The sequence below is a fragment of the Orcinus orca genome, chromosome 17, assembly GCF_937001465.1.
Source record: "Orcinus orca chromosome 17, mOrcOrc1.1, whole genome shotgun sequence".
Classification (NCBI taxonomy): domain Eukaryota; kingdom Metazoa; phylum Chordata; class Mammalia; order Artiodactyla; family Delphinidae; genus Orcinus; species Orcinus orca.
Genome location: NC_064575.1, coordinates 46930603 through 46953619, shown reverse-complemented (window position 1 = coordinate 46953619; position 23017 = coordinate 46930603). Strand labels below are relative to the sequence as shown.

The 23017-nt window shown below is 38.5% G+C and overlaps 1 protein-coding gene and 1 non-coding gene across 6 annotated transcripts; both read left to right on the top strand.

The window, feature by feature from the left end:
- Positions 1-889: 889 nt before the first annotated feature.
- TRNAS-AGA (transfer RNA serine (anticodon AGA)) lies at positions 890-971 on the top strand. Its single transcript has one exon. It is a non-coding gene; the product is annotated as a tRNA-Ser (tRNA).
- Positions 972-1352: 381 nt separating this feature from the next.
- Positions 1353-22711, top strand: CFAP418 (cilia and flagella associated protein 418). Of its 5 annotated transcripts, XM_033438258.2 has the most exons (8): positions 1353-1613; positions 5520-5607; positions 8883-8947; positions 9483-9548; positions 13338-13424; positions 17198-17293; positions 20657-20831; positions 21174-21310. In XM_033438258.2, the coding sequence occupies exons 1-7, from the start codon at positions 1453-1455 to the stop codon at positions 20817-20819; spliced, it is 726 nt and encodes a 241-aa protein (XP_033294149.2). In that variant the 5' UTR covers positions 1353-1452; the 3' UTR covers positions 20820-20831; positions 21174-21310. The 5 variants fall into 5 exon arrangements, with proteins under 5 accessions (XP_033294149.2, XP_049556254.1, XP_033294151.2 ...); XM_049700297.1 differs by lacking the exons at positions 20657-20831; positions 21174-21310 and adding an exon at positions 18976-20624 and having other exon boundaries at positions 1355-1613; XM_033438260.2 differs by lacking the exon at positions 13338-13424 and having other exon boundaries at positions 1360-1613.
- Positions 22712-23017: the final 306 nt, after the last annotated feature.

Below are 23017 nucleotides of genomic sequence, written 5' to 3'. Positions count from 1 at the left end.
GAAATAACTAGACTGTGGTGAATTTTGAGTATTGCTTTTGTTTTTTAATATATTTAATTTAATTTTTTAATAATGGTTGCATTTAACAGCTGGGTCCCAAAAGTCGAATATTTAAAGGTAGGCTCTACATTCGCTCCATCACACCACTTCATGTTGCTCTTCAGGGACATTAAAGATATTCTGAACAAACAACAAACCAAATAAATGGAGCTACTAATTCAACTCGATTAAACTAGCTCCAGAGTTTCCAAGGCTGTCAACCTCTTTGCTATCCCACGTTAGAAATACTCAAAGTTCAGGTTTCGGTATGCACAGTATTTTACAGCAGTACCATGAAATGACAATACCTTGCATTTTATCACGTATCACACTTTTCAAAGTAGTGTTTTTACGGCACTGTGGGACAGTCTGGCCCTGCATAGTGAATTTAAATCAGTGGGCAACAGCATTTTAGTGCCTAGTGGGTAAAAAGAGTCCTTGGGAGCTGTTTGTCCAAGAGAGAGGGGCAGGGGTGGAGCTGGGAGCCCGGCAAGGAAGCCCGGAGGCTGGTCGGTGGCCCCACGGTTGCCGGTTCCCTCCTGGAAATGCACACCTCTGCAAGCAGGTGTACAGCAGCACCAGGCTTTCTTCCTTACCTCTTGTTTTCTGACGCTAACTTTAGCGATTTTACTAAAATTCAGTTTTTTCTGATGGGGAGTAAAAGGTTGGACGAGATATGCTCTAAGAGCCCTTCAAGAAGGTAAAATTATTAGCGCCATAACATTCAAATATGCTCTTATCTGGCAGAACAGTTTTGCAATGTTTTTCTCACGATCTAAACATACCTGTTACTGGAGTAGATACTTGTGTGTAGACTACATAGATCTCATTGCCAAAGATAACGTCAACAGTAGTCGTGGCCGAGTGGTTAAGGCGATGGACTAGAAATCCATTGGGGTCTCCCCGCGCAGGTTCGAATCCTGCCGACTACGACCAGTTAAGCTTTTGGTACAAATCCTTGTTTTCCTTTTGCAGGCTTCTCCACAGATTATTTAAAGAATTTATGAACTGCTGGAATACAACTGGGACCCCCAATGGGGCAGGATGAAGAGCGGATGAGGGAGCTAGGCAGTCGTGTGACTGTGGTTACAACTTGAGTCCAGAAGAGGGAGATGGGACAAAACACGCCAGATAATCTGGAAGAAAGAAAAGCAAAGCGTCGCGAAGTAGGAATGGACAGTTCCGTCAGACCTCTCGCTCCGCGGGAAAGCCTGTGCCCCGGCGCCTCGCTACCCCACTGCATCCTTCCGCGCGAGCGCGTCAGCGCCTAGGCATCGCGAGCTCCTAAGACAGCCTCGGAATGGCTCGCGCATGCGCGGGGGTGGCCAGCGCGCCCTGCGGATCCTCGCGTTGCCCCTGGAAACCACACGGTGCTGTAGCTACCAGAGCAAGGGAAGGACATGACGATTCAAGATGGCGAAGGACCTGGACGAGCTCTTGGATGAGGTCGAGTCCAAGTTTTGCAGACCAGACCCACTGAGACTGGGTATGGTCGAACGGCCCAGAGGCGGAGGCAGTGGCGGTGGCATCCTCAGCAACGACCGGAACCGAGCCGAGGCGGAAGAGAATCTCAGGTTAACAGGCGGGAGGGGTGGGCTGTTCTGGTGAAGCCTGCTTCAGGTCCTAAAGCCACCCCTCCGCCGCCGGACCCAAAGAAATGTACCCCCGCCCGCGACCTCCAGCTCCTCTTCCTGCTAGGGCCCAGACTCTCAATTCCCCACTACCGAGGCCGCACACACTTCAGCTCCCCGGCCTGTAGGATCCTAACATCTCTTCCCAAGGCCCGACTCCGGCCCCCAAGCAAGCCCCAGAGGACTGGCCCCGCTGATGCCCCGCCTCTAGAGCCCGCGGTTTCGCTCAGGTTCCGATGCGGGAGAGGGGGTGCAGCTTAGGCTCTCTCTCTTGAGCCCCGAGGGGGTCACGGTGACCCGGGCCTCCGTTTGTGTGAGCGATTCTTTTCCGCTTTTGAGATGCCCGCACAGAGAACCTCATCCTATTGCCTCTGGTCCTCTTGGGACCCCATTCCCAAGGCAGAACAATTCTTGGGCCAATTGTTGGAGAAAACGATTCCATTCTATTCCATCATTAGTTGATTTTTTTTTTAAGCTCAGATAATTGAATGAGATTAGATTTAAGATTAAAAGGTTTAATTATTGGTAACACTGTCTTTATTAATCCAGCCACCTTCCTTCTCCCCATGGCCCCAGCTAAGGGTACCAGATGATCTCAGGCATCCAAATTGAAATTTGGGGAATTTTCTTAAGTCTTGGCTTTTGATCCAGAAAAAGTATCTTTCAAATTTGTCAGTCATTTTTCTTCTGTGTAATTATTCAATAATAGGACTTTCTTCTTTATCTCACTTCCCCCCTCAATTCCAAAAAAACAAAATTTTTGCCAGAGTGAGTATTGTCCTTCAAAGTGATGGCTTGGGAGCCTCTGCAGTGACTCTTGCGTGAATCTCTTGGAGACGCTTGTGGAATTACACAGAGGCAGCTTTGGAACAACCCAAGAAAGTCAATCTTGTTTATTTATGGCTGCATCTGTGGGTTTTGTTTTGTTTTTGCGCACCTGCGTGTGATTTCCCAGAACCCAACACCATTGCTACCCAATTTACAAGACTTACCTCTAATGACATTTGTTTATAAAAATTCACCCTCAGAAGATAAAAACATTGAAAAGAGTCTAAAATTTAGAAGCAGAAGTTCTAAAAATTAGTCGAGTACTTGGCAGCATTCTAAAAAAATAACTGTAGAGCCAACTAAAATGACTGCTTTGGGGACTTCCCTGGCGGTTCGGTGGTTAAGACTCGGAGCTCCCAATGCAGGGGGCATGGGTTCATCCCTAGTGGGGACTCGGCCAAAAAAGATGACTGCTTTGAATGGGCTAACGCTCATTTGACTGTTTATGCAAATAGCACTCTCACTAATTTGTATATTATTATCTTGAATGCTGGACATTTTTATGTACTCATTCCCAGCACATCTACCATTCCTATCCTACAACAATGTTACCTTGCAAGTTCTTTTGTTCTTTTTATTTATTCCTTTGGGGCATGGAGAAAATTTATCAAAGAGCCTTCCAGAGCCTATTCATCTTAGGAGAACTAGCACAGAGGGATAGGATGTCTTAGAGCAGGCTGCTGAAAATGGAAAGGGTTACTAAGGTGGACGGATCCTCTCCAAGCACAGGTCCTTTTGTACCTCTCTCCGTAGCCTGTTGTTACACTACTAAAATCCATCCATAATCCTCGTAGCATCCCATCCCACCTTACTACCTCAGATTTTTCAATAATACATTTATAGAAGCTGTAACAAACCAGTACTGTTGTCATTCATGTGTTGAATTCAAGTGTTGTCATTCACTTCATTTGGCAGTGTAGTTGTAAATTATGCCCAAAAAAACCAGCAACAAAGACCCTAAACTTAATAACAAATGTAGTATATAATGTCAAATATTAAAATTTTGTCCTGAGCCAAAATTGATACCTAAAAGTTAGGAACTGATTTACATTATGAATTTATTAATAGGAGACTACCTGCCAATTGTGTAGTGATATAGCCTGTATCTCTTTTTCTTAAAAGAGTTAAAATACCGAAATTGTCCCTTAAAAATGATAGCTCTGCAGATAATAAATGACCATGACACATCTGGATGCCAGGAACTACTGCTAAGTACATCATGAAAGTACAGAGTACATCAGAGAGTACATCATGAAAACCAGAGGAGAGAATTTCTAGAGGACATCTTAGCAACCTGCTGTCACAAAAGAAATTGAAGGAATTGGTACACAAGTGTCAGGTGCTTCTGAAAGATTAAAGCTAATTGGAACCGAGAAAGGCCATTGAATATAGTGATTTGGGCAGTAGTGACTTTGAAAAAAAGAGTTTCACTATAGTTGAGGGATATAGAGGCCAGAGATGGAATATTACACCTGGAAGAAGTTTTAAATAGTTGTCTAGATTTCCTCTTTACATATAAAATGTCTGAGGTTCAGAGAGGTTAAATAATTTAAACTAGGTGGGTAGTTCTCAACAGGTGATGACTTTACCACTCAAGGGGCATTTGGCAATGTCTTGACATTTTTGATTGTCATAACTGGGGAAGGATGTGCTACTGGCATCTAGTGGGTAGAAGCAGGGATGCTGTAAAACATCCTACAGTGCACAATAGCCTGCCCCTCTCACTGTGACACACACACACACACACACACACCAACGAATTATCTGGTCCCAAATGTCAGTATTTCTAAGGTTAAGAAACCCTTATCCAGATCACCAGCAGATGCTAAATCCAATATACTTGTAAGGAAGTAGAAATAATGGATATAGACTACTCTTCAGTATTGAGTAAAATAGGGTGGCAGCTTCAAGAGGGGTTTTGGAATGTTTCTTTGAAGAGGAAAGCATACTTAGCATACTTGGGAAGAACCCAGTATACAGTGGAAGATATTAGGGGTAAAAGTTAGAAAGGGAAAAACTGAAGAGGCAAAGTCTGGACATAGATGGAATCAGACATTCAGTGTTAGGCAGTAGCCTCTGTGTTTTCTTATATCAGGTTAATTATCTTACTCTAAGCAGTATCAAAGGAGGGCTATAATCCTGATGTTAACAGTTTCAGAGCAAATATGTTTCTAGAAATAGAGAGTTAGTCTAAAAAAACCTGTCTTTTAAAACAAATAATTTAATGATCCAATGAAGTTATAAAGTGATAATGATATACAGCATCTGTAACGTAACTCTAAAGAGAGTTAATCTCATTTAGTGTTAGGTGTCTAGACTGCCCTAAACTCAATTCCAAACCTCTCCTCCCACTATTTCTATGACCTTGGCGAGTTTTTGAATCTCTCAGTCCCTATATCTTCATCTATGTAAAGTATTCAGTAAATGTTAGCTATTAAATAGGAGTTCCATGCAGTAACAGTTTGTCAGTAATCCTGTGATGATTATACCCGCAGAAGGTAAAGAGGTAGAGATACTCTGTCAGGCAAATACCACTTTTTTGTGTGTATGTGTGTAATTAATCATTTGGTTATATAACCTTTGGCTCCTGTAATAAAGAGGTATGATTATTTGACTTACAATGGAACCCTTAAGGGAAAATTAGACATATTAAAATTATCTTTGTTTATAATTCTCAGGTTCTACTTATAATTTTGTAATATTTTGTATTCTTAAATAAATGGTTGATGTAATTTAGAAAAGTGCATACCCACCTTTCTCTTATATATAACGTACAGCTTTAAACGTTATATTTTAAGTATGTAAAAGTACACATGGGAATTTGTACCTGATGAACTACATCCTTTTTCTCAAGAATCCTAGGCTATGTCCATAGTAGGAAAAAAAGAACATCACATTTGTCCTTCTGTTATCAACTCTAGTAATGGACTTTATTTAAACAAAACTCTTCTGATGCTGGCTGGCTTTATCTGCACTTAAGCTTCAGCTGTTTTCTTGTTTGTTTGTTGTTTGTTTTTTCAGATCAACAGAAACATTTAAAAAAGAACATGATCTTGACAGTCTTATTAACGAAATATTTGAAGAGCCCAACTTTGACAAAAAATGCTTTGTAAGTCAAATGTTCTAAATGTACAGTAATTCTTTCATTATCTCAAGACATGTTTAGAATAGTCTGAAAACTTATTAGAATACACAAGTATCTATAGTCCTTTGAATTCTGAGAAATACAATTATTTAAAGAAATTATTCCACTTAGATTTAAATAAGAAAAAAATTAGAAACTGTGTTTTGCTTTTTATTTCTCAGCAAGAATGAGAAATTAGAAAAGCTGTTGAACAAAAGTCAACTTGCAGATGAAGTTGGTTACTTGTATTTATTTGTATACTCTAAGAATACTTTTCTAAAAGACCAAAATCAGCTTTCATTATAGGAATGTGCTTAGCATCTCAAATGCTTTGCCGTTGCTCTCATGCCATGAACTAATCAGTTAAGTTGGTAGTATTTTATTTTTTTAAATGCTTATATATCTATATCAACTTTATAAAAGCTCATAAAATAATATAACAGCCACCTATATATTTACTAGTCATACTGAACGTATCTTAACATTTTGCCAGATTTGCTCCTCTGGATTTTTTTTTTTTTTGGCCACACCATGTGATTTGTGGGATTTTAGTTCCCTGACCGGGCATTGAACCCAGGGCACAGCAGTGAAAGCGCTGAGTCCCAACCACTGGATCGCCAGGGAACTCCCTGGACTTTTTTTAAAGAAATAAAAATTATAGTTTAAGAACTCTCCAAATCTTACTCTACTGCCTTCCTTCCCAAAGGTAACCATTAGCCTTTCCATCCACACTTTTATACTTTTATTACATATGTATGTAACCATAAACAATTTTAACTAATGTATAGCAGTCCCTTACGTAACTCCACCACAGTTTATCTACATCCCTGGTGATTAGACATTTTGATTATGCCAAGTTGTTGCTCTGACAAACAGTGCTTCATCAAATATCTTTGTATGTCTTTTTTTTTTTAACCCATGTATAGGAGTTTCTCTAGGATATATAAACCTAGGAAGTCACAAGGTGTGCTCATCTTCAACTTTTCTACCCATTGCCAAAATGTTTCCCAAAGTGACTGTCTTATTTGTATTCTTCTCACCAGCAGTGATGAGAATGTATATACTTTCATTTTTACCAGTTTGGTAGGCACAGAATATATTTGTTAGATTTATATATATATATATATTTGTTAGAAAGAGACCAAATGGAAGTCTAAATTACAAGGACCACAAGGAAAAAAATCTAAGAAATAAATACAATACCAAAGAGGGTTGGTTGGTTTGTTTTTAAGGTAGGGAAGATTAAAGCAAGACAGTGGACTAAAAATAACTAGGCAATGATTGTGTTAAGATTATGGATATGGGCCACTTCTTTTTTTGTCAGACTAAAATTTAAGTGACTGGTATAGATCTTAAGCTTTGTACTTCTCTGTGCCAGAGGGGAGAGGAGTGGGAGAGGTCAGTGAAATACATGAGGGATGTACAAAATACATGAGTCACAGAGATGAAATGTACAGCATGAGGGATATAGTCAATAATACTGTAATAACTCTGTATGGTGACTAGACTTTCTGTGGTGATCATTTTGTAATGTATAGAAATACCAAGTCAGTATGTTTTACCCCTGAAACTAACATAGTGTTGTAGGTCAATTATACTTCAATTAGAAAAACAAAGAATAAAAATAAAACCAAGTTTAAAAAATCTTAATTTCTCTAAATTTAACATTTTCAGTTCATCTGTGGTAAATTAATAAGCTGATGGCCTAGTTGAATAACATGTCAACACAATAGCAATGGTGTTGAATACTCTGCGAACAGAATGCATCATAAATGCTGAATAGCAATACTAATTTAATTAGTGTTAGGAAAAAAACTACATGATGTTATTCATTGATCATCTGAGCAATTCATTATTTAGTAAGCACTACAGGGTATGTATCTGTGTGTGAGGCACTGTCTCTTCAGTTCAAGGCATTTCAGAAAGAGAAGGAAATACTTCTCTAAAGAAGTATTAGAGAAGATATACTAATCTGAAATAAAAATAGCTCTTATAATCATGAAGAATAAGTTTTTATGCACTTCTTCCGTGTGCTCCCTTTTTGAAGTTAGTTATTATATCCAGTTTTCCAGCCTGCAGGGGAGAAAGCAACCCAAGTAAACTTCTGGAGGAAAGCAGATCAATGTAAAACACTGATTGGATGAGGAAAGGAAGTGTCTGTGAATTGCTCGTCCATGCCCACCTTGTCCTCAGAGGCCAGATGCTCTTGAGAGTATTGGTCCCTCCTCCATTGCTCGCCCGTCCTGTTGTGTTTCTTTCTTTTCTTAATTGAAGTATAGTTGACTTACAATATTATATCAGTTGCAGACTCACACTAGAAAGCCCAGAAACAACAGCAGATGTCCCAGTGTGCCAGCCTTGAGTTGCAAACACAAGCCTAGATGGCACATGGAGCGTGCTCCCAAAGACAAAAAGAGACTTAGGCACATTATTACTTTTCAGCTATGCACCAAAAATGTTTCCAGTTCTGTTTAACATCAGTTTTATTCAACAAATAAAAGAGTTAAGAGAAATAGTAAAGTATTTTTGCCTCCATTAAATTTCCTCACCTACTAGGTAAATTGATGGCATGTCTCTGCATAGTTTAAATTGCCTTCTCTCCATCCTACTTCCTTTCCTTGGCGGTGGTCCTAGTATGTGGTCGGCCATGTTGTTTGGTACCTTATACCAGTTAACACTTAATAAATGCTTGCTAATGATGATGTTATGTAACCATATAGGAACTACTGTATGATTGTGACGAGGTAGCTCTACATTTTCCTTGGACATCTAATGGTTGATACCATTTCATCTGATCAAAATTAATATTCCTGAAGTTACCCAGGAGTTTGGTTAGTTTATTTTTAGTTCAGGTGAGTACCATTCACAGCCTTTAAAATGAGTCTGAGGTTTTTTTTACTCCTCAATTGAATTTTTCCAGGATGAAGTTTTAAATAGCAGCTCCTTCATATTAAATCATTGAACTTTAGTATTAACTGAAGAGTTATAAAGTGACTCTAAATCTTAGCATGCTAATAATGGCAGTATATCAATCTTCTAGACTAAACGTTAGCATAGTAATTCGTAAATTCCTCAGGGAGGTCTACTTCCCTTTTGCCTTTAAAGGGTTTTGATCATTGTTTTCATTTCAGAAACTTTAAAATCATAGGAAATTTTAAGCCATTTTTAAAATATCCTTGTTATAAAATAAAGAATATTAGTTTTCATGTTACAATTCTCTAAGTTACCCTTGGCCTTTTATTGTTTTGTTTTTTTAACAGAAATTAAAATCTAAATCTTCAGGTAACACATCTGTCAGAGCTTCCATTCAAGGCCCTGGTAAGAGGTAAGTTGGGATTGCTTTGGTGAATTATACACACTGGTGAGCATGGTCTAGTAGATTTTGTTACCGTTTAACAACATTGAGCAACAAAGCACCACTGGTCGGCTTTCAGGAGACAGACCAACAGCAGCATTTTTCAGTGTTCTTATGGTCTGTGACTCCTTAGTGTAAAGGAACTTGAATGGGAGGTTATTGCTATTGTAAATAATTTTCTGCTGCATAAAAAAAAAAAAAGTGTGAATGGTTTCTCAAAATTAATGTTCTGTTATATTCTTCAGTATTTACTTTGTCCCTTACGTTATTTGGCAAACACATTTTTCTGTGACTCATTTTAACTCCTTGAGTGTTCCTGAATATACAGGTTTTATCCAACAACACACTGACCCTGAAATAAATACCTCTTCCTTGAAATAGTTGGCTTGCTCAGGAAAATATACAATTTGATTACAAGAATATAGAGTCAATGAGGCCAAATTAACTTCTCATGTTTCTTTTATGTTTTAATTTTATTTTTCTGCCATCTGTTGAACATGTCCAGCTGCAGCCCAGTATACCTTGGTGGAAGCGCTGTTCCATGTGGGGTTGGGACAAATACTTCACAGAGGTAAGATGTCAGAAATAATATGTTATACTTTCTTAATTAGTTTTTTCCAAATTGATACCCTGTTAAAACATAGTTCTTATCATCTTGGCATGAGTCTGTTTCATAATAAAAGGTATATTTTGTTAGCCAGTCTAACTAAGAACACTTTACTGAAATACTGATTATTATTGGGTGATAGTTGTTAAAAGCTATGGTGTTGGGTATGTGTTGTTCATTGTGTTGACACCCTTCTTTAAGAGCCACTTGAAGTGCCTGGATCACTTCCATCCCAGCTTGGTTTCCACAAGACACCAGGAGTTGAGCTTCTATCTTGCCATTTTTCCTTCCAGGCAGTGAAAACCAGTGAGTAGGACAGGTGAACTATATGATGTGTCACCCACACTGCCTTGGCCAGTCAGCATGAGAAGCTGTGGGTCTGTAGTACCCAAGGAGTTCTTAAGCACAGTCTCTTGATTTTACATATTTCAAAAGGAGAAAGCCTCCTTTTGTTGTCTCTTCCCCAACCCTCCTTTCACCCAGGATCTCACTCAGTACCTCTTTCAGGGCAATCTTATGGTCATGATGCTACCTACCCCAAGCCCCTATCAGCCTCAGACTCCTCGCCTATTCCATTGTCATTGTCGTAAAGTGGGGAAACAGATCGATTTTCAGCAATTTTTTTTTTTATTGAAGTATAGTTGATTTACAATGTTGTGTTAATTTCTACTGTACAGCAAAGTGATTCAGTTATACATATATATACATTCTTTTTCATATTCTTTTCTATTATGGTTTATCACAGGATATTGAATATAGTTCCGTATGCTATACAGTAGGACCTTATTGTTTATCCATTTTATATATGATAGTTTGTGTCTGCTAACCCCAAACTCCCAAGCCATCCCTCCCCCACCCACCTGCCCCTTGGCAACCACAAGTCTGTTCTCTATGTCTGTGAGTCTATTTCTGTTTCGTAGATAAGTTCACTTGTGTTGTATTTTAGATTCCACATATAAGTGATATCATATGTTTTTCTCTTTCTGACTTACTTCACTTGGTATATAATCTCTAGGCCCATCCATGTTGCTGAAAATGACATTATTTCATTCTTTATTATGGCTGAGTAGTATTCCATTGTATATATGTGCCACATCTTCTTTATCCATTCATCTGTCGATGGACATTTAGGTTGTTTCCATGTCTTGTCTGTTGTAAGTAGTTCAGCAAATCATTTTACTGTCCTGTTAAGTTTGGTTCTATTTTTATAGAGGCCTACTTAACTAGATTATTATATTTTGTCTAGTTATTTCTAAAGCACTTTTTCATTTTCTGATAAAAGAAGTAAAAGACTGAGCTGTATGATTGCATTCTGATCACGTTTCAGGAGAGATAACCATTATATTGAATAATGGAAGTGGGATCCAAAAGGACATTGTTGGAGGGTTGTGGTAGAGCTGGCCTAGATCCGAGGAGGCCTGGAAAAAAAGGGCTATAGGACCAGAGGGAAACTGGGAATCTGGGGAAGCCTAGACCAGGAACACCAGGCAGCAGACAGGCTATAGCAACCCACAGGGGTGATGCCTGCTGTGAGGGCTGTAAATAAAGAGTTGATAGCACCTGAATCGTCGTGCGTTGAGGACTGTCTATTCAAAGGATTAGAGACACACACTGCCCTTAGAGAAGAATACAGTCTGGCTGCTTATCAATCCTGACTTACTGTGTCTACCCAGTTGGATTTGTCTCAGTCATTGCCAGACCACTCGGCCTCGAATCCAGGCTTCCCTCAAGTCATCCTTGAGCTATACGGCAAACGTTTCCTAGTTACCATCCACTTCCATCTTCTGTAGTCTCACCCACATAGAGCATTAAAGAAAATATACCTAACATAACATTTTGAGCACCTCTCCCCTGTTCAGAAGGAAAATGAGAGCTGCCGTCTGTCTCATATTAACTCTAAACTCATTGTTTGCTTTACCAAATTGTTGTTCTTCCTCTTCTCTTTTTAGTTCTTTCACCTCCAGTTAAAGCCTGGGCTAGATACTCTACTTCCAATAGAACACTTGTTATCCTTCTACTTTCCACTTATATTTTTCTACCTCTGAGTATTTTTACACTTACTCCCTGTCTAGAATGACAGTCCTTTCTAATGCATGTCCCCACTGTCTTACCTGCTTAATTCACTTACTGTAGACTCATTTTGTCATTCTGTTTGAACTTCCTTTTCCTTTTCTTTTTTTAAATATTCATTGAATGCCCTCTATGTCCTAGGTACTAGATACCAAAAAAGGTAAAACACTGGCCAGTAGAGAAACTGATAAAGAAACACATGATTATACCCAGGGCATGAAGAAAAAGGGCTCTGATGACAGAATACCTAAGTTCAGATATTCACTCTGCCTCTTACAAGCTGTGAAGCCTTGAGAAGGGATATAATCTTACAAAACCTCAGTTTCCTCACCCATAAATACTTTAGTTTTTATGGGTGAGGAAACTGAGTTATTGTAAGGATTAAATGAGATAATACATTAAAATTGTGCCCATGTTGCAGGTCAGCTAGCTACTATAGGTACAGTTGTTTGGAGTTGTTTGTGGGTATTTCTCGTCTGTTTGTGCTGCCTTCTCATTGTGTTATACCTCAGCTGCAAGAATCCTATATTCTACTACTTTTCCATTTTATCTCAGGAAATATCTCTATGTGTTCTGGTTTACTTCCAAGAGTAAATATTTTATTAAGATTCTCTTTTATGTAGTATATTTTTACATGTACTTTGATTTAGTTCTAGCAGAGAAGAATCTCGTTCCAGATGGAATTTCAGTGTATGCCTATTATATAACATTGATCCATGAGAATACCACAATCTTTCAACCCCATTCCTACCTTTTGCACAGTGACAAGAAGGGAAAACACATACAATTTGCATATATATGCACAGGTAAATGTTTATATTCACAGATCTTCTTCACCCATCACAAAGATACTAATCATTGACCACCTTCTTCATGGCATAGATCAACACACACAGAAAGATAAGCACATACATACTCATGTGCATGTAAAATATTATATGTATGAAGTACTTTATACTGTCCAGAGCACTTTTTTGTAAGTATATGTGTATTGGTTCACCTGCTTCACAGGGAAAAACCAAGATGCAGGTAGAGCAAGAATTTTTAACCCCATTTTATAAATGAGCAAATTGAGGCACTGATGTTAAATTCATTAAACACGTATTAATTCATCATGTCCTTGCTTAGTCCTAGGTTTTGAGTGAACACATTGTGGTGAACAAATAAATAGACACTTCCCTGCCCTCAATGAGCTTTCAGTCTAGATGAGGAAAGAGACTTTAATTCCACAAATAACTATTTAATTTCCCCATAATATGTAATGTGAAGGGTAAGTACAGAATACTGTAAGCATAGATAATTGGCATCCTAACTAATATGAAGTGTTAGGGAATGCTTTCCTAAGCAAATAACATTTAATCAGACTATGATATGATAAATAAGTAGGAATTAAGCAAAGACAGGGGAGCGTTGGAGCCAGAGGACCCACCACGTTAGACGATCCCTGAGCTGGAAGGAGCCAGGGGCGTGGGAGGAACAGGGAGCAGCCAGGTGAGCTGGAGTGTAGTGAGTGGGGGAAAGAATGGCTCCTGGTGGGGCTGGAGAGGTAGTCAGGGGACGTTTGGTTTGGGGTCCCCTGGAGGATTTTAGAAAAATATGTCCTATAGCAGTGGAAGCCATTGGGTTGTTTGGGGGTTTTTTTAAGCGGGTAGGGATGACATAATCATATTTGTGTTTCTAAAGAAAGAAATTTTGGTTCCAGAATGGAAAATGGATTGGAAGTTGGAGGGACAAGACAGGAGAGAACACAGGGAGACCAGTCAACAGGCAGTAGGTACCGGTGGTCCAGGAAAGAGACAGGGATGGCAGCTGTGACCTAAGTGGTAGCAGTGGCTGTAGGGAAAAAGGGTCACACTTGAGATATTAGAACATAGAATTGACAGAATTCAGTGATTAAATGGCTGTTGGAGGCAAGAGAGAAAGTTGTCAAGAATGACTCCCAAGCCCTGTGCCTTGCCCAAGGCAAGGACTCCAACGTGTAACTTTACGCCTAGTCCATTATTCCTTCTAGTATACCAATTTGCAGACGCTTTTATAATGTATGTAAGAGGGAAGCCGCTTTTGTTATTGCAGCTGTTGTTTTCCAGCTGCCCAAACAGCAAGACTCCCCAGTCTACTGTGTAGATCTGAAGGATTTGACTGAGAACCAGGGTCTGTGCAGAAGACTATATTGGGCTATATTTGGGACATTCCCACCACTAACATCTTTAAAATAGTAAAGATTTTACTTACTAGCCTGATAAAAGGACGAAGCTGTTGATGACACTTCCATGTTTGTATTTACTCACATTTTCGAGGAAAGACCTGACAATTTATCTTTCATTGGAACCATGACTTTATGTTAGATATTCTTTTATATATAGTTATAAAAGAAAAATATATTTAAGCCCTGAAAATAAGCACTGATTTACATGCCTAGGGCATGAAGGAAATCGGGTCTGTTCTGCCTCTTTTTCATGTGTTATGTTTGTTTAATTTTTGGATCAAGCTCTGATTTGAGAGTAATCTCGAATGATTTTAGAGTGTAAAGATTTGAATCTTTTACCCACTTGGTATAAAGGGGAAGAGCAGTAGCAAAGCATGGTGGCATTAATAAGATATAGATAAAACCAAGGTGTTATTTTCAAGCCAAATTGAATTTTACTCTCCTCGTTATTTTTTAAACTACTTGCAAGCCTGGATTATTCCATAGACTGGTATAATAATGGTCTAATAGAGTGAATCGTAGCAGCAGAATGATTTCTTAGCTGCAAGTTAGTTTTATTTTTCTCAAAGGACAGTGTTGGTAGGAAAATATGGTAGTGTGAATAGATTTGAATAAACTGCTAAATTTTAAATTAAAAAGCTGTATTTAACATTATGGTTGAAATTTTACACATACAGAATGTCAGGAAATTCTAAATTATAGTTCCCACAACAGCAGTAATTCAGCCAAATTGCACATATGTATTAAGGCATTAAAGTTAACACTCTGTGCAATCATGTAATAAATACATATGCATAAGAAAGCAAGTTATAGCAGCTTTGGGAACCATCATTTTGCATTTCCTGACTTGTACATTCAAAATCCAAGTTCAAATGTGTACAAATGTAATTGTGTTGAATTTCCATATGTACAAATTCAACTTCATAAATTGCTAACAGTTTAAAAGGAAATATGGAATTGTTTATGAAACTTAAGATTTTAAGTGTTTAATTATTGTTGTGATTAATGTTTTTAGAAATACAAAGCATTCATTCTCAAAGAAACTTCCAGGCCAAAATATATTTGCAATTTTGAAGTTAAGTTATCTGAATTTTAGAGGGAAATAAGTGAAAAAAAATATAGTGATGGATTTTATTTTATTTTTTAATTGCAGAAGTATTATATGCTTTTTGAAAAAAATAAAAAGTCAAAATGTATAAGGAGAAAGATAGTACTCTCCTTCCTTCCTCTCCATTCCCACCCCTCCTGAGGCAACCAGTGATAGCTGCATGGTATATTACCTTCCACATTTTTCTCCATGTTCTTACAAACTTGTTATAAACACCTATACAGGAAAATTTGTGGGGTAGTTTTTACAAAGACAGGATCATGTTATATATGTTATTGTGTACCTTGCCTTGTGCACCTCTATGTCAGTAGTTAAATCTAATTAACTCTTTTATCAACTGCCTAATATTCCATAGTACAAATGTTATTCAGTCTTTTCCCTCTTTGATAGCTATCCAGGTGGTATCCTGTTTTTTGCCACTTCAACAGCACTGCAGTAGAAATTATTCTTGAGATACACGCCTATACTCTGGTGCTTTTATTTATATGTAATATATTCCCCAAAATGGGATTGCTAGTGCAGCAGCTAGGTATAATTTTAATTGTAAAATTATGCCAAGATTTTTCCCAAAAGGTTATAGCAGTTCACATACCCACCAGAAATGTCTGAGAGGGCTAATTTTTGCTAACTTAATTGGTTTAAATATATATTTCATGGTTGCTTGAAATTTTAATTCTTTATGTAGTATTTTAACTTTTTAATAAATGCTGTATACCAGGCACTGTCACGAGCACTTTATCAATATTAACTTGGTTAGCTCCTCATAATTCTTCTATGAGGTGTGCATTATTATCCCCATTTTACAGATAGGGAAACTGAGTCACAGAAGTTAAGTTACTTGACTATAGTTACACAGCTAGGGAATCAGCATTTGAACGTAGGCAATCTTATCTACACTCTTTAACTACTAATCTATGCTATCTATATTAGTGACATAGTGACATTATATTTTTAGAGTTTCTTTCTTTGTTGTCATTTGTAAGCACTCTTTATCAGTATAAGTATTTGACTATGTGTTGAAAATGTTTTCTTTCACTCTATTATTGGTCTTTTCACTTTGTTTTTGGTATCTTTAAAACTCTTGTTATTTCCTTTTAATTTTTAGATGATCAAATGTATCTATATTGATTCTAGTTTTAAAATACTTCAGACAATGGAGAAGTTTTCTTTAAATCACAATTATTATACAAATCAAATGGTTTGCAGCAGCAATTCATAATTCTTACCATATATTATCATTTTACTCCTGAAGTTACTATGTACTATATGAATTTTGAGATTTGCTTGGCATTTTGGTTCCTCAGGTTGTCACTGAGTAACTGTTATGTGCTGAGTATCGTTCTAGCAGTTCTACCCTCTCTCATCAGCAGCATTTTTCCCTTCATTGCATCTTTGCCATCAGTATACAAACCGACTCTTTCTCCTTCTTAAATATAACCTTCTATTAACCCCACTTCCTTTACCAACTACCACTCCACTTAAAGAAACTGCTTAGATATACCTTACCAGTGAAGCCTATGCAGACTCTTGTATTTAAAATTATAACACACTTCCTCCCAGTACTTTCAATGTTATCGACTCTACTTTTTATTTCATTTAAAGCACTTTTTACCTTCTAACGTGCTACATAATTTATGAGTATTTCTTCTCGAATTAGAATCTAAGCTGTTTGAGGACAGAATCTCACCAGCACATAGTAGTCTTTCAGTAAATACTTTTTAAGTGAGTGAATGAATACATTAATGCCAAGTAGTGGGGAAACAGAAACAAATAAGATATTGTCCCAGCACAGAGAAGATATTGTCCCAGCATTTCAATACAATGTGACAAATTCTGTGGTAGAGGCATCCTGAAATTTTCATTAGGAAGGGAAACACGTAAAGAAGGTAGCTTAAGTGAAGATCTCCCTCAGACAAATTTGAAAACCATTGAACTGAAAGATCTACACATCCATTTTTTTCTTTTATATATGTAAATATACATGTGTGCATATATGTATCAGTATGCAAGATCTTAGTAAAATAGGTAGGTTTGTGCAGAAATTTAACCTGAAAGTTCAAATAGGTAATCAGACCAATAGTATAAAAATTTATACTCAGATTCATCTTTACTTTTCTGTTGTTTACTCGGTAATCTGTAATATGTGGTATAGTCTGTGAATAAATCAGCATATTTTCATATTTAAATTTAACAGTAATTTCTAATGTACAGTTCTTTTTCTCTGAACAGAGCATGTGACCATCTGCGTTGTATAGCCTGTGATTTCTGGGTAGTAAGCTGCGATGACTATGGGTGGGACAAATCATGTGATTACCTGTTTTTCAGGTATGTTTCTAAAGAACTTCACTCTGTGAAAAATGTACTTAATATATAACTTTATATTTCTTACTGTGCAGTAATGCCTCTTGGTGACCTTGGCCAGATTGTGTGGCCTCCACCTCTTTGATATTTCTCGCATCATCTCCTCCTTTCCATCTGTCTGCTGTCAGCCTAGTTAAGGACATGTTACTTCTGGACAGGAGTTCAGAAGTAGCCTCCTCACTGATTTTCCTGTGTACAATCTCTTCTTCCAGACCACCCTTCACTTGCTGAGAATTAAAGCATAACTCTGAGTATGCCATCCTCTTGCCCAAAACCCTTCTGCTTACAGAATAATGTCCAAATTCCTCAGCATGGCATTCAAGACCTTCCATAATCCAGTCCCCAACTATCTATTACCCAGCTTTGTTTGTCTTTCCATGGTATACTTTTCACCTTTGCAAGATTTTAGCTACATCAAAACAGTGCTCCCGGGGCTTCCCTGGTGGCGCAGTGGTTGAGAGTCCACCTGCTGATGCAGGGGACACAGGTTCGTGTCCCGGTCCGGGAAGATCCCACATACCGTGGAGCGGCTAGGCCCGTGAGCCATGGCCACTGAGCCTGCGTGTCCGGAGCCTGTGCTCCGCAACGGGAGAGGTTACAACAGTGAGAGGCCCGCATACTGCAAAAAAAAAAAAAAAAAAAAACAATGCTCCCATAATGCTCCCATTCCCTATGACTTTGTATAAACTCTCCACCTCTTGGGCTACCTTCCCACCATTTTATCTACCTAAACCCTACCTGTCCCTCAGGGTATGGTTCATTGCTCATCTTCTATGATTCCCTTACCACTCTCTCAACTTGGAAGTAAACTCATCCTCTTCCGTGTGTCCACAGCACGTTGTACCGGTTATAGCACTTACTGTAATAAAAGACTGAAAATATCTTAGGTTGGTGTATGTCTGCCTCCCTCCTTGTGGTTGGGATAGTGTCTTACTTATATTTTTGTAATTTGTACATCCTTAAATACTCAGTGACTACCTAATGTTTTTAAGTTATAAAAATGTATCTGAACTATACATTCACATTTTCAAATAAAAATTAAGGGCTAAAAATTAGTAAAGTACACATATCATGCATTTTTGGCCCCCCAAACCTGTGCCTAAGCAAAGACTATATTTTCAGATACAAGTCATCAGAATTATTGCAGCACTCTTCAGTAGCATAAAGAAAACCGTGAGAGGCTTTCTTCACACCTCTCTGGCATCCATTCTCATGTAAATCTCTAGGAGTCTCCTCTAGTGTTAATGTAAGAGTTTTTAAACTTTTCACATCAAGAACTGTTCTGAAAATCTGAATCCTCTCAACATACACACAGAAAGATTCAAATATACAGATACATAGAAAAATTACAATTTGAGAGATTTCATAGTATCCAACCCAAATAAGGCCTAGTGTGGTCCCAAAATCCCAGGTCAAGAGCCCGTACTCTTTGGGGCTCTGAAGCTCAGATTAAGAAATGTAGACTGTAAAGTGGTAGGTGAAACCATGAAACTGGATGATATTACCCAGAAATGTGACTTGGAAGCCTGTCAGTGAATGCAGAGTTAAGGGATCATTTAGTTAAGATAGGAGATGCTGGGACTTCCCTGGTCCAGTGGTTCCCTTAACCACTGGTCCAGTGGTTAAGAATCAGTCTTGCAATGCAGGGGACGCTGGTTCGATCTCTGGTCAGGGAACTGAGATCCGAAATGCTGCAGGGCAACTAAACTCATGTGCTGCAGCTAGAGAGCCCGCATGCCGCAACTACAGAGCCCACACACTCTGGGGCCCATGTGCCACAACCAGAGAGAAGCCCGCACACCACAACGAAGAGCCTGCATGCCACAACGAAAGATCCCACGTGGTGCAGCTAAGACCTGACACAACCAAAAATAAATAAATAAATAAATATTTTTTTAAAAAAGATAAGAGATGCTTTGATGTTTATATTGTGGGGGGGGGGGGGAAGACAAGAGAAGGGAAGGTTATGTGAGTAACAAGGTCCTGGAGGCTTTGGGGTCTAGAGTGCTGATGGAAAGTGGGCCTTGGATAGGAAGAGGCCGCCTCTGTGCCTGGGTGGAAAGAGGTCATATACTGATGTGTTCAAGGGGACAGCTAGGAAATGGAGGCCTTTTCACATCTCACTGCCTGATTTTGTGAAGGAAGATGTGATCTGCTTGAAAGTAGAGGGGAGAGGAAACACTTGAGGGCAATAAGTGTATCCTAGCTTTGAGAAGTTCTAGAACTTTCTAAAAGAAGTATAAGCTATACTTGACCATCCTGCCATGATAGCTAAATAAAATGCTCTTATTTTTCTATTAAACTGTGTTTGCTTTATGGGAAATAATGAAATTTTCTTTCTCAGCTTTTAAAATGTGCACTACTTGAAATGTATTAATTATTGATAGTTCCTTGGCTTTCATGATTCCTACTCCTGAAATCTCTAAGTATTCAATCAAGTGTGACATGTTAAGTTTGTCAAAATATATTGCAGATTGAATAAAGGACAGTCCTTCATTTAGCCATTTAGTTTTCATTAAACACATTTAGTTTTGTTTGGCTTTTTTCTTTGCAGTAAAACTTATTCAGTTCTTCCCCTATCTCACTGTAACCTTAGCTAAGTTGTTCAGCTGGTCAAAGTCTCAGTTTCCTGAAGTCAGACAGTTGGCCTGGAAAATCTCTTAGGTTTTGTTAGGGTCTAACCTCAATTGTGCCTGAATTTTGTGCAGTACTGAATGTGGTGCCCATTGGCCACCAGAGGGCACTTTGTTTCCTGCTTTCTGTAGCAGTGACATCAACAGTTAACAGTGTATTTCTTTCTTTAAAAGTACTTATACTGTATTTCATCATTTCACTATGTATTTTTTCATCATTTCACTTTGAATTTTTTCATTTTCTTTTGTCATGGAATATTTACATAAATTCAGTACATGGACTATGAAAATCATAATTGATTTTCTATTAATTAAATTTAACTTCTGCAGTCTTTTTTATAATAGCATCAAGTCAGATGGTTATCGTTTTTCATGAGTTCTGCGCATAGGTTTAATTATGTTAAAATTACTGACATTTATTTCAGGATAGGCATTTGTTTTGTTTCTGGTAGTGTAAGTAAATAAGCAGATCATTGAAACAAATGAGATATAATATGAATTCAACACATAGAAATAACAAGCACTTTTTCTCTATTAATGAAAAATTTCTATAGTTAACCCATCAGAAGCCTGTTATCTTTATGCCTCTTATATGCCCTCCATTTGCCACACTGCTGGCTTTATTTTTTTTTTTTTTCTTTTTTGCGGTACACGGGCCTCTCACTGTTGTGGCCTCTCCCGTTGCGGAGCACAGGCTCCGGACGCGCAGGCTCAGGGGCCATGGCTCATGGGCCCAGCCGCTCCGCAGCACGTGGGATCTTCCCGGACCAGGGCACGAACCCGTGTCCCCTGCATCGGCAGGCAGACTCTCAACCACTGCGCCACCAGGGAAGCCCCTCCACACTGCAGGCTTTTAAAATATGGCACAGGTGAGTATTTGAGGTAGGAGATGAACCACCATGTTTTCCACTCTATTCGTATATCATGTAGTCTCTGATAAGACAGATCAATAATTCTTCTCTTTAGGTCACTGTGTTCTACAACAGCCTTAATAAACAGACCTAGAGGATTGCCATTTAAAAACATTGAAATCCTCAGAAAGAGAACGCCAAAGTGTATCTTCTGTTTTTCATGTGAGAGCACCAGGTAGTTTAGCGTTTGGATGTTGTGAAGATAGGAAAATAAAGCAGTTAGAATTTCTTTTTTGTTTTTTTAAGTCATTAAGCACTGAACAAAGCTACTATGCTAAAACCTTCTTATTTTACTAATAGGAACAATATGCCAGAATTCCACAAATTAAAAACAAAGTTGGTAAAGAAGAAAGGAACACGGGCATACGCCTGCCAGTGCAGCTGGAGAACCATTGAAGAGCTGACTGACCTTCAGACGGATCATCACCTTCGCTGGGTTTGCGGTAAACACTGAGAATGCAGACTTTCCACATTCAGACAAATGCATCCATGAGAACAGTCTCTATTAACTGTCACAATATTTAGGTAAAGGTACATAGTATCATGCCCTTTGGAAAACACAGGAAATTTCATTTAATGGCTGTATAAATTTTCAAAGACCAAATGGACTTGGGAAGATAATGTGCTTTAATGTTTTGGAATTATTCCTTTTTGATATATGGACATTTCACTTAGGAAGTAAGGTAACAAGTTATCCAAATACTTCTTTGCTAGCCTGTCCCCTGTTAAATAGAAATTTCATTGTGGAGTTTCATACAAATGTATAGCCATTCAGTAGCAACTGCAGTGTTACTGACTGCTAGTATACTTAGCATAAACATTCCTCTTTATAGCAGTTAAAAGGGATAAAGCTGGCCCTGCAGAGAGGTCATTGAGGGGTGTACACATCACCTCTTCCAGTCAAATCTGTTGTTAGCAAAGATCATAATTTAGACATGTCAGAAACCATGTGATCAGTGGCTAATTGAAGGGTTTTCGGGAGTATAGGTATATTGTAGGTGAAAACACTGCCTGTATCTGATCTAACTTCACCAATTCAAAGCAATACTATGCACAGTAGTAAGTATATATTACCAGTTTTAGCTTATTTCTCCTCCTTTTGTTCATTTAGATATCAGAAGTTATTTAGTTTGCTCTTTTAGCAAGTATTCATTTCTATATAAAAGTGGGTTTTTTTGATGCACCTAAAAGTACAAGGAAAAATCCTAATACAGACAGGTCATTTTTGGATTTTCCAAGTACCTTCTTGCCTTTAATGCCCTAAAACTCCATTAAGTAAAGAGAACAGCAAGTAAAATATACTCTCAGGCAGCCTGTAGATTTTTCTGGTAGGATCAGGTTGACATACTGTTTATTGGTGAGTACATGAAAAAAGAAAGCATAGCTGAACCAACAGGTAGCCTGTTGGGCTCCTTCTTAATATGACTAAGACTTGAGGAGCCCTACAGTAGCAGCACATTCAGAAGATTGGTTACCTCAAAATTACCAGCTCGCAGCCCCATCAAGAGATTCCAATTTGCCAGCAGCTCTTTACCGCCTGTGTCTAATATATTGTTCAAATGCACGACACAGGCTTGCTGAAAGCGAGGAACTGAAGCAAAGTTATGATCTGCGTAGTCTTATACTGAATCTGTTCCAGCCATTTTACTCAGGCAAAGAAAGATCTGGTCATTAAACTCCTTCTCCTAACCATGACACATTTGCATATGTGTATCACTTGCTCCAGTAAGTCTAGTATTCCAACAGGATAAATCTCATTGTGGCAGATGCTCACATTTTTTGTATTAAGAATATGTTTACCAATCTTATCTTTCAATAAAAATTTTTTACCCCCTGAACTTTTATCTCAGTGTAATTGTGTCGGAAACATAGTGGGGGACTTCCCTGGTGGCGCAGTGGTTAAGAATCCACCTGCCAATGCAGGGGACATGGCTTTGAGCCCTGGTCTGGGAAGATCCCACATGCCACGGAGCAACTAAGCCTGTGTCCCACAGCTACTGAGCCTGCATTCTAGAGCCCGCGAGCCACAACTACTGAGCCTGCATGCCACAACTACTGAAGCCTGCATGCCTAGAACCCGTGCCCTGCAACAAGAGAAGCCACCTCAATGAGAAGCCTGCACACCTCAGTGAAGAGTAGCCCCT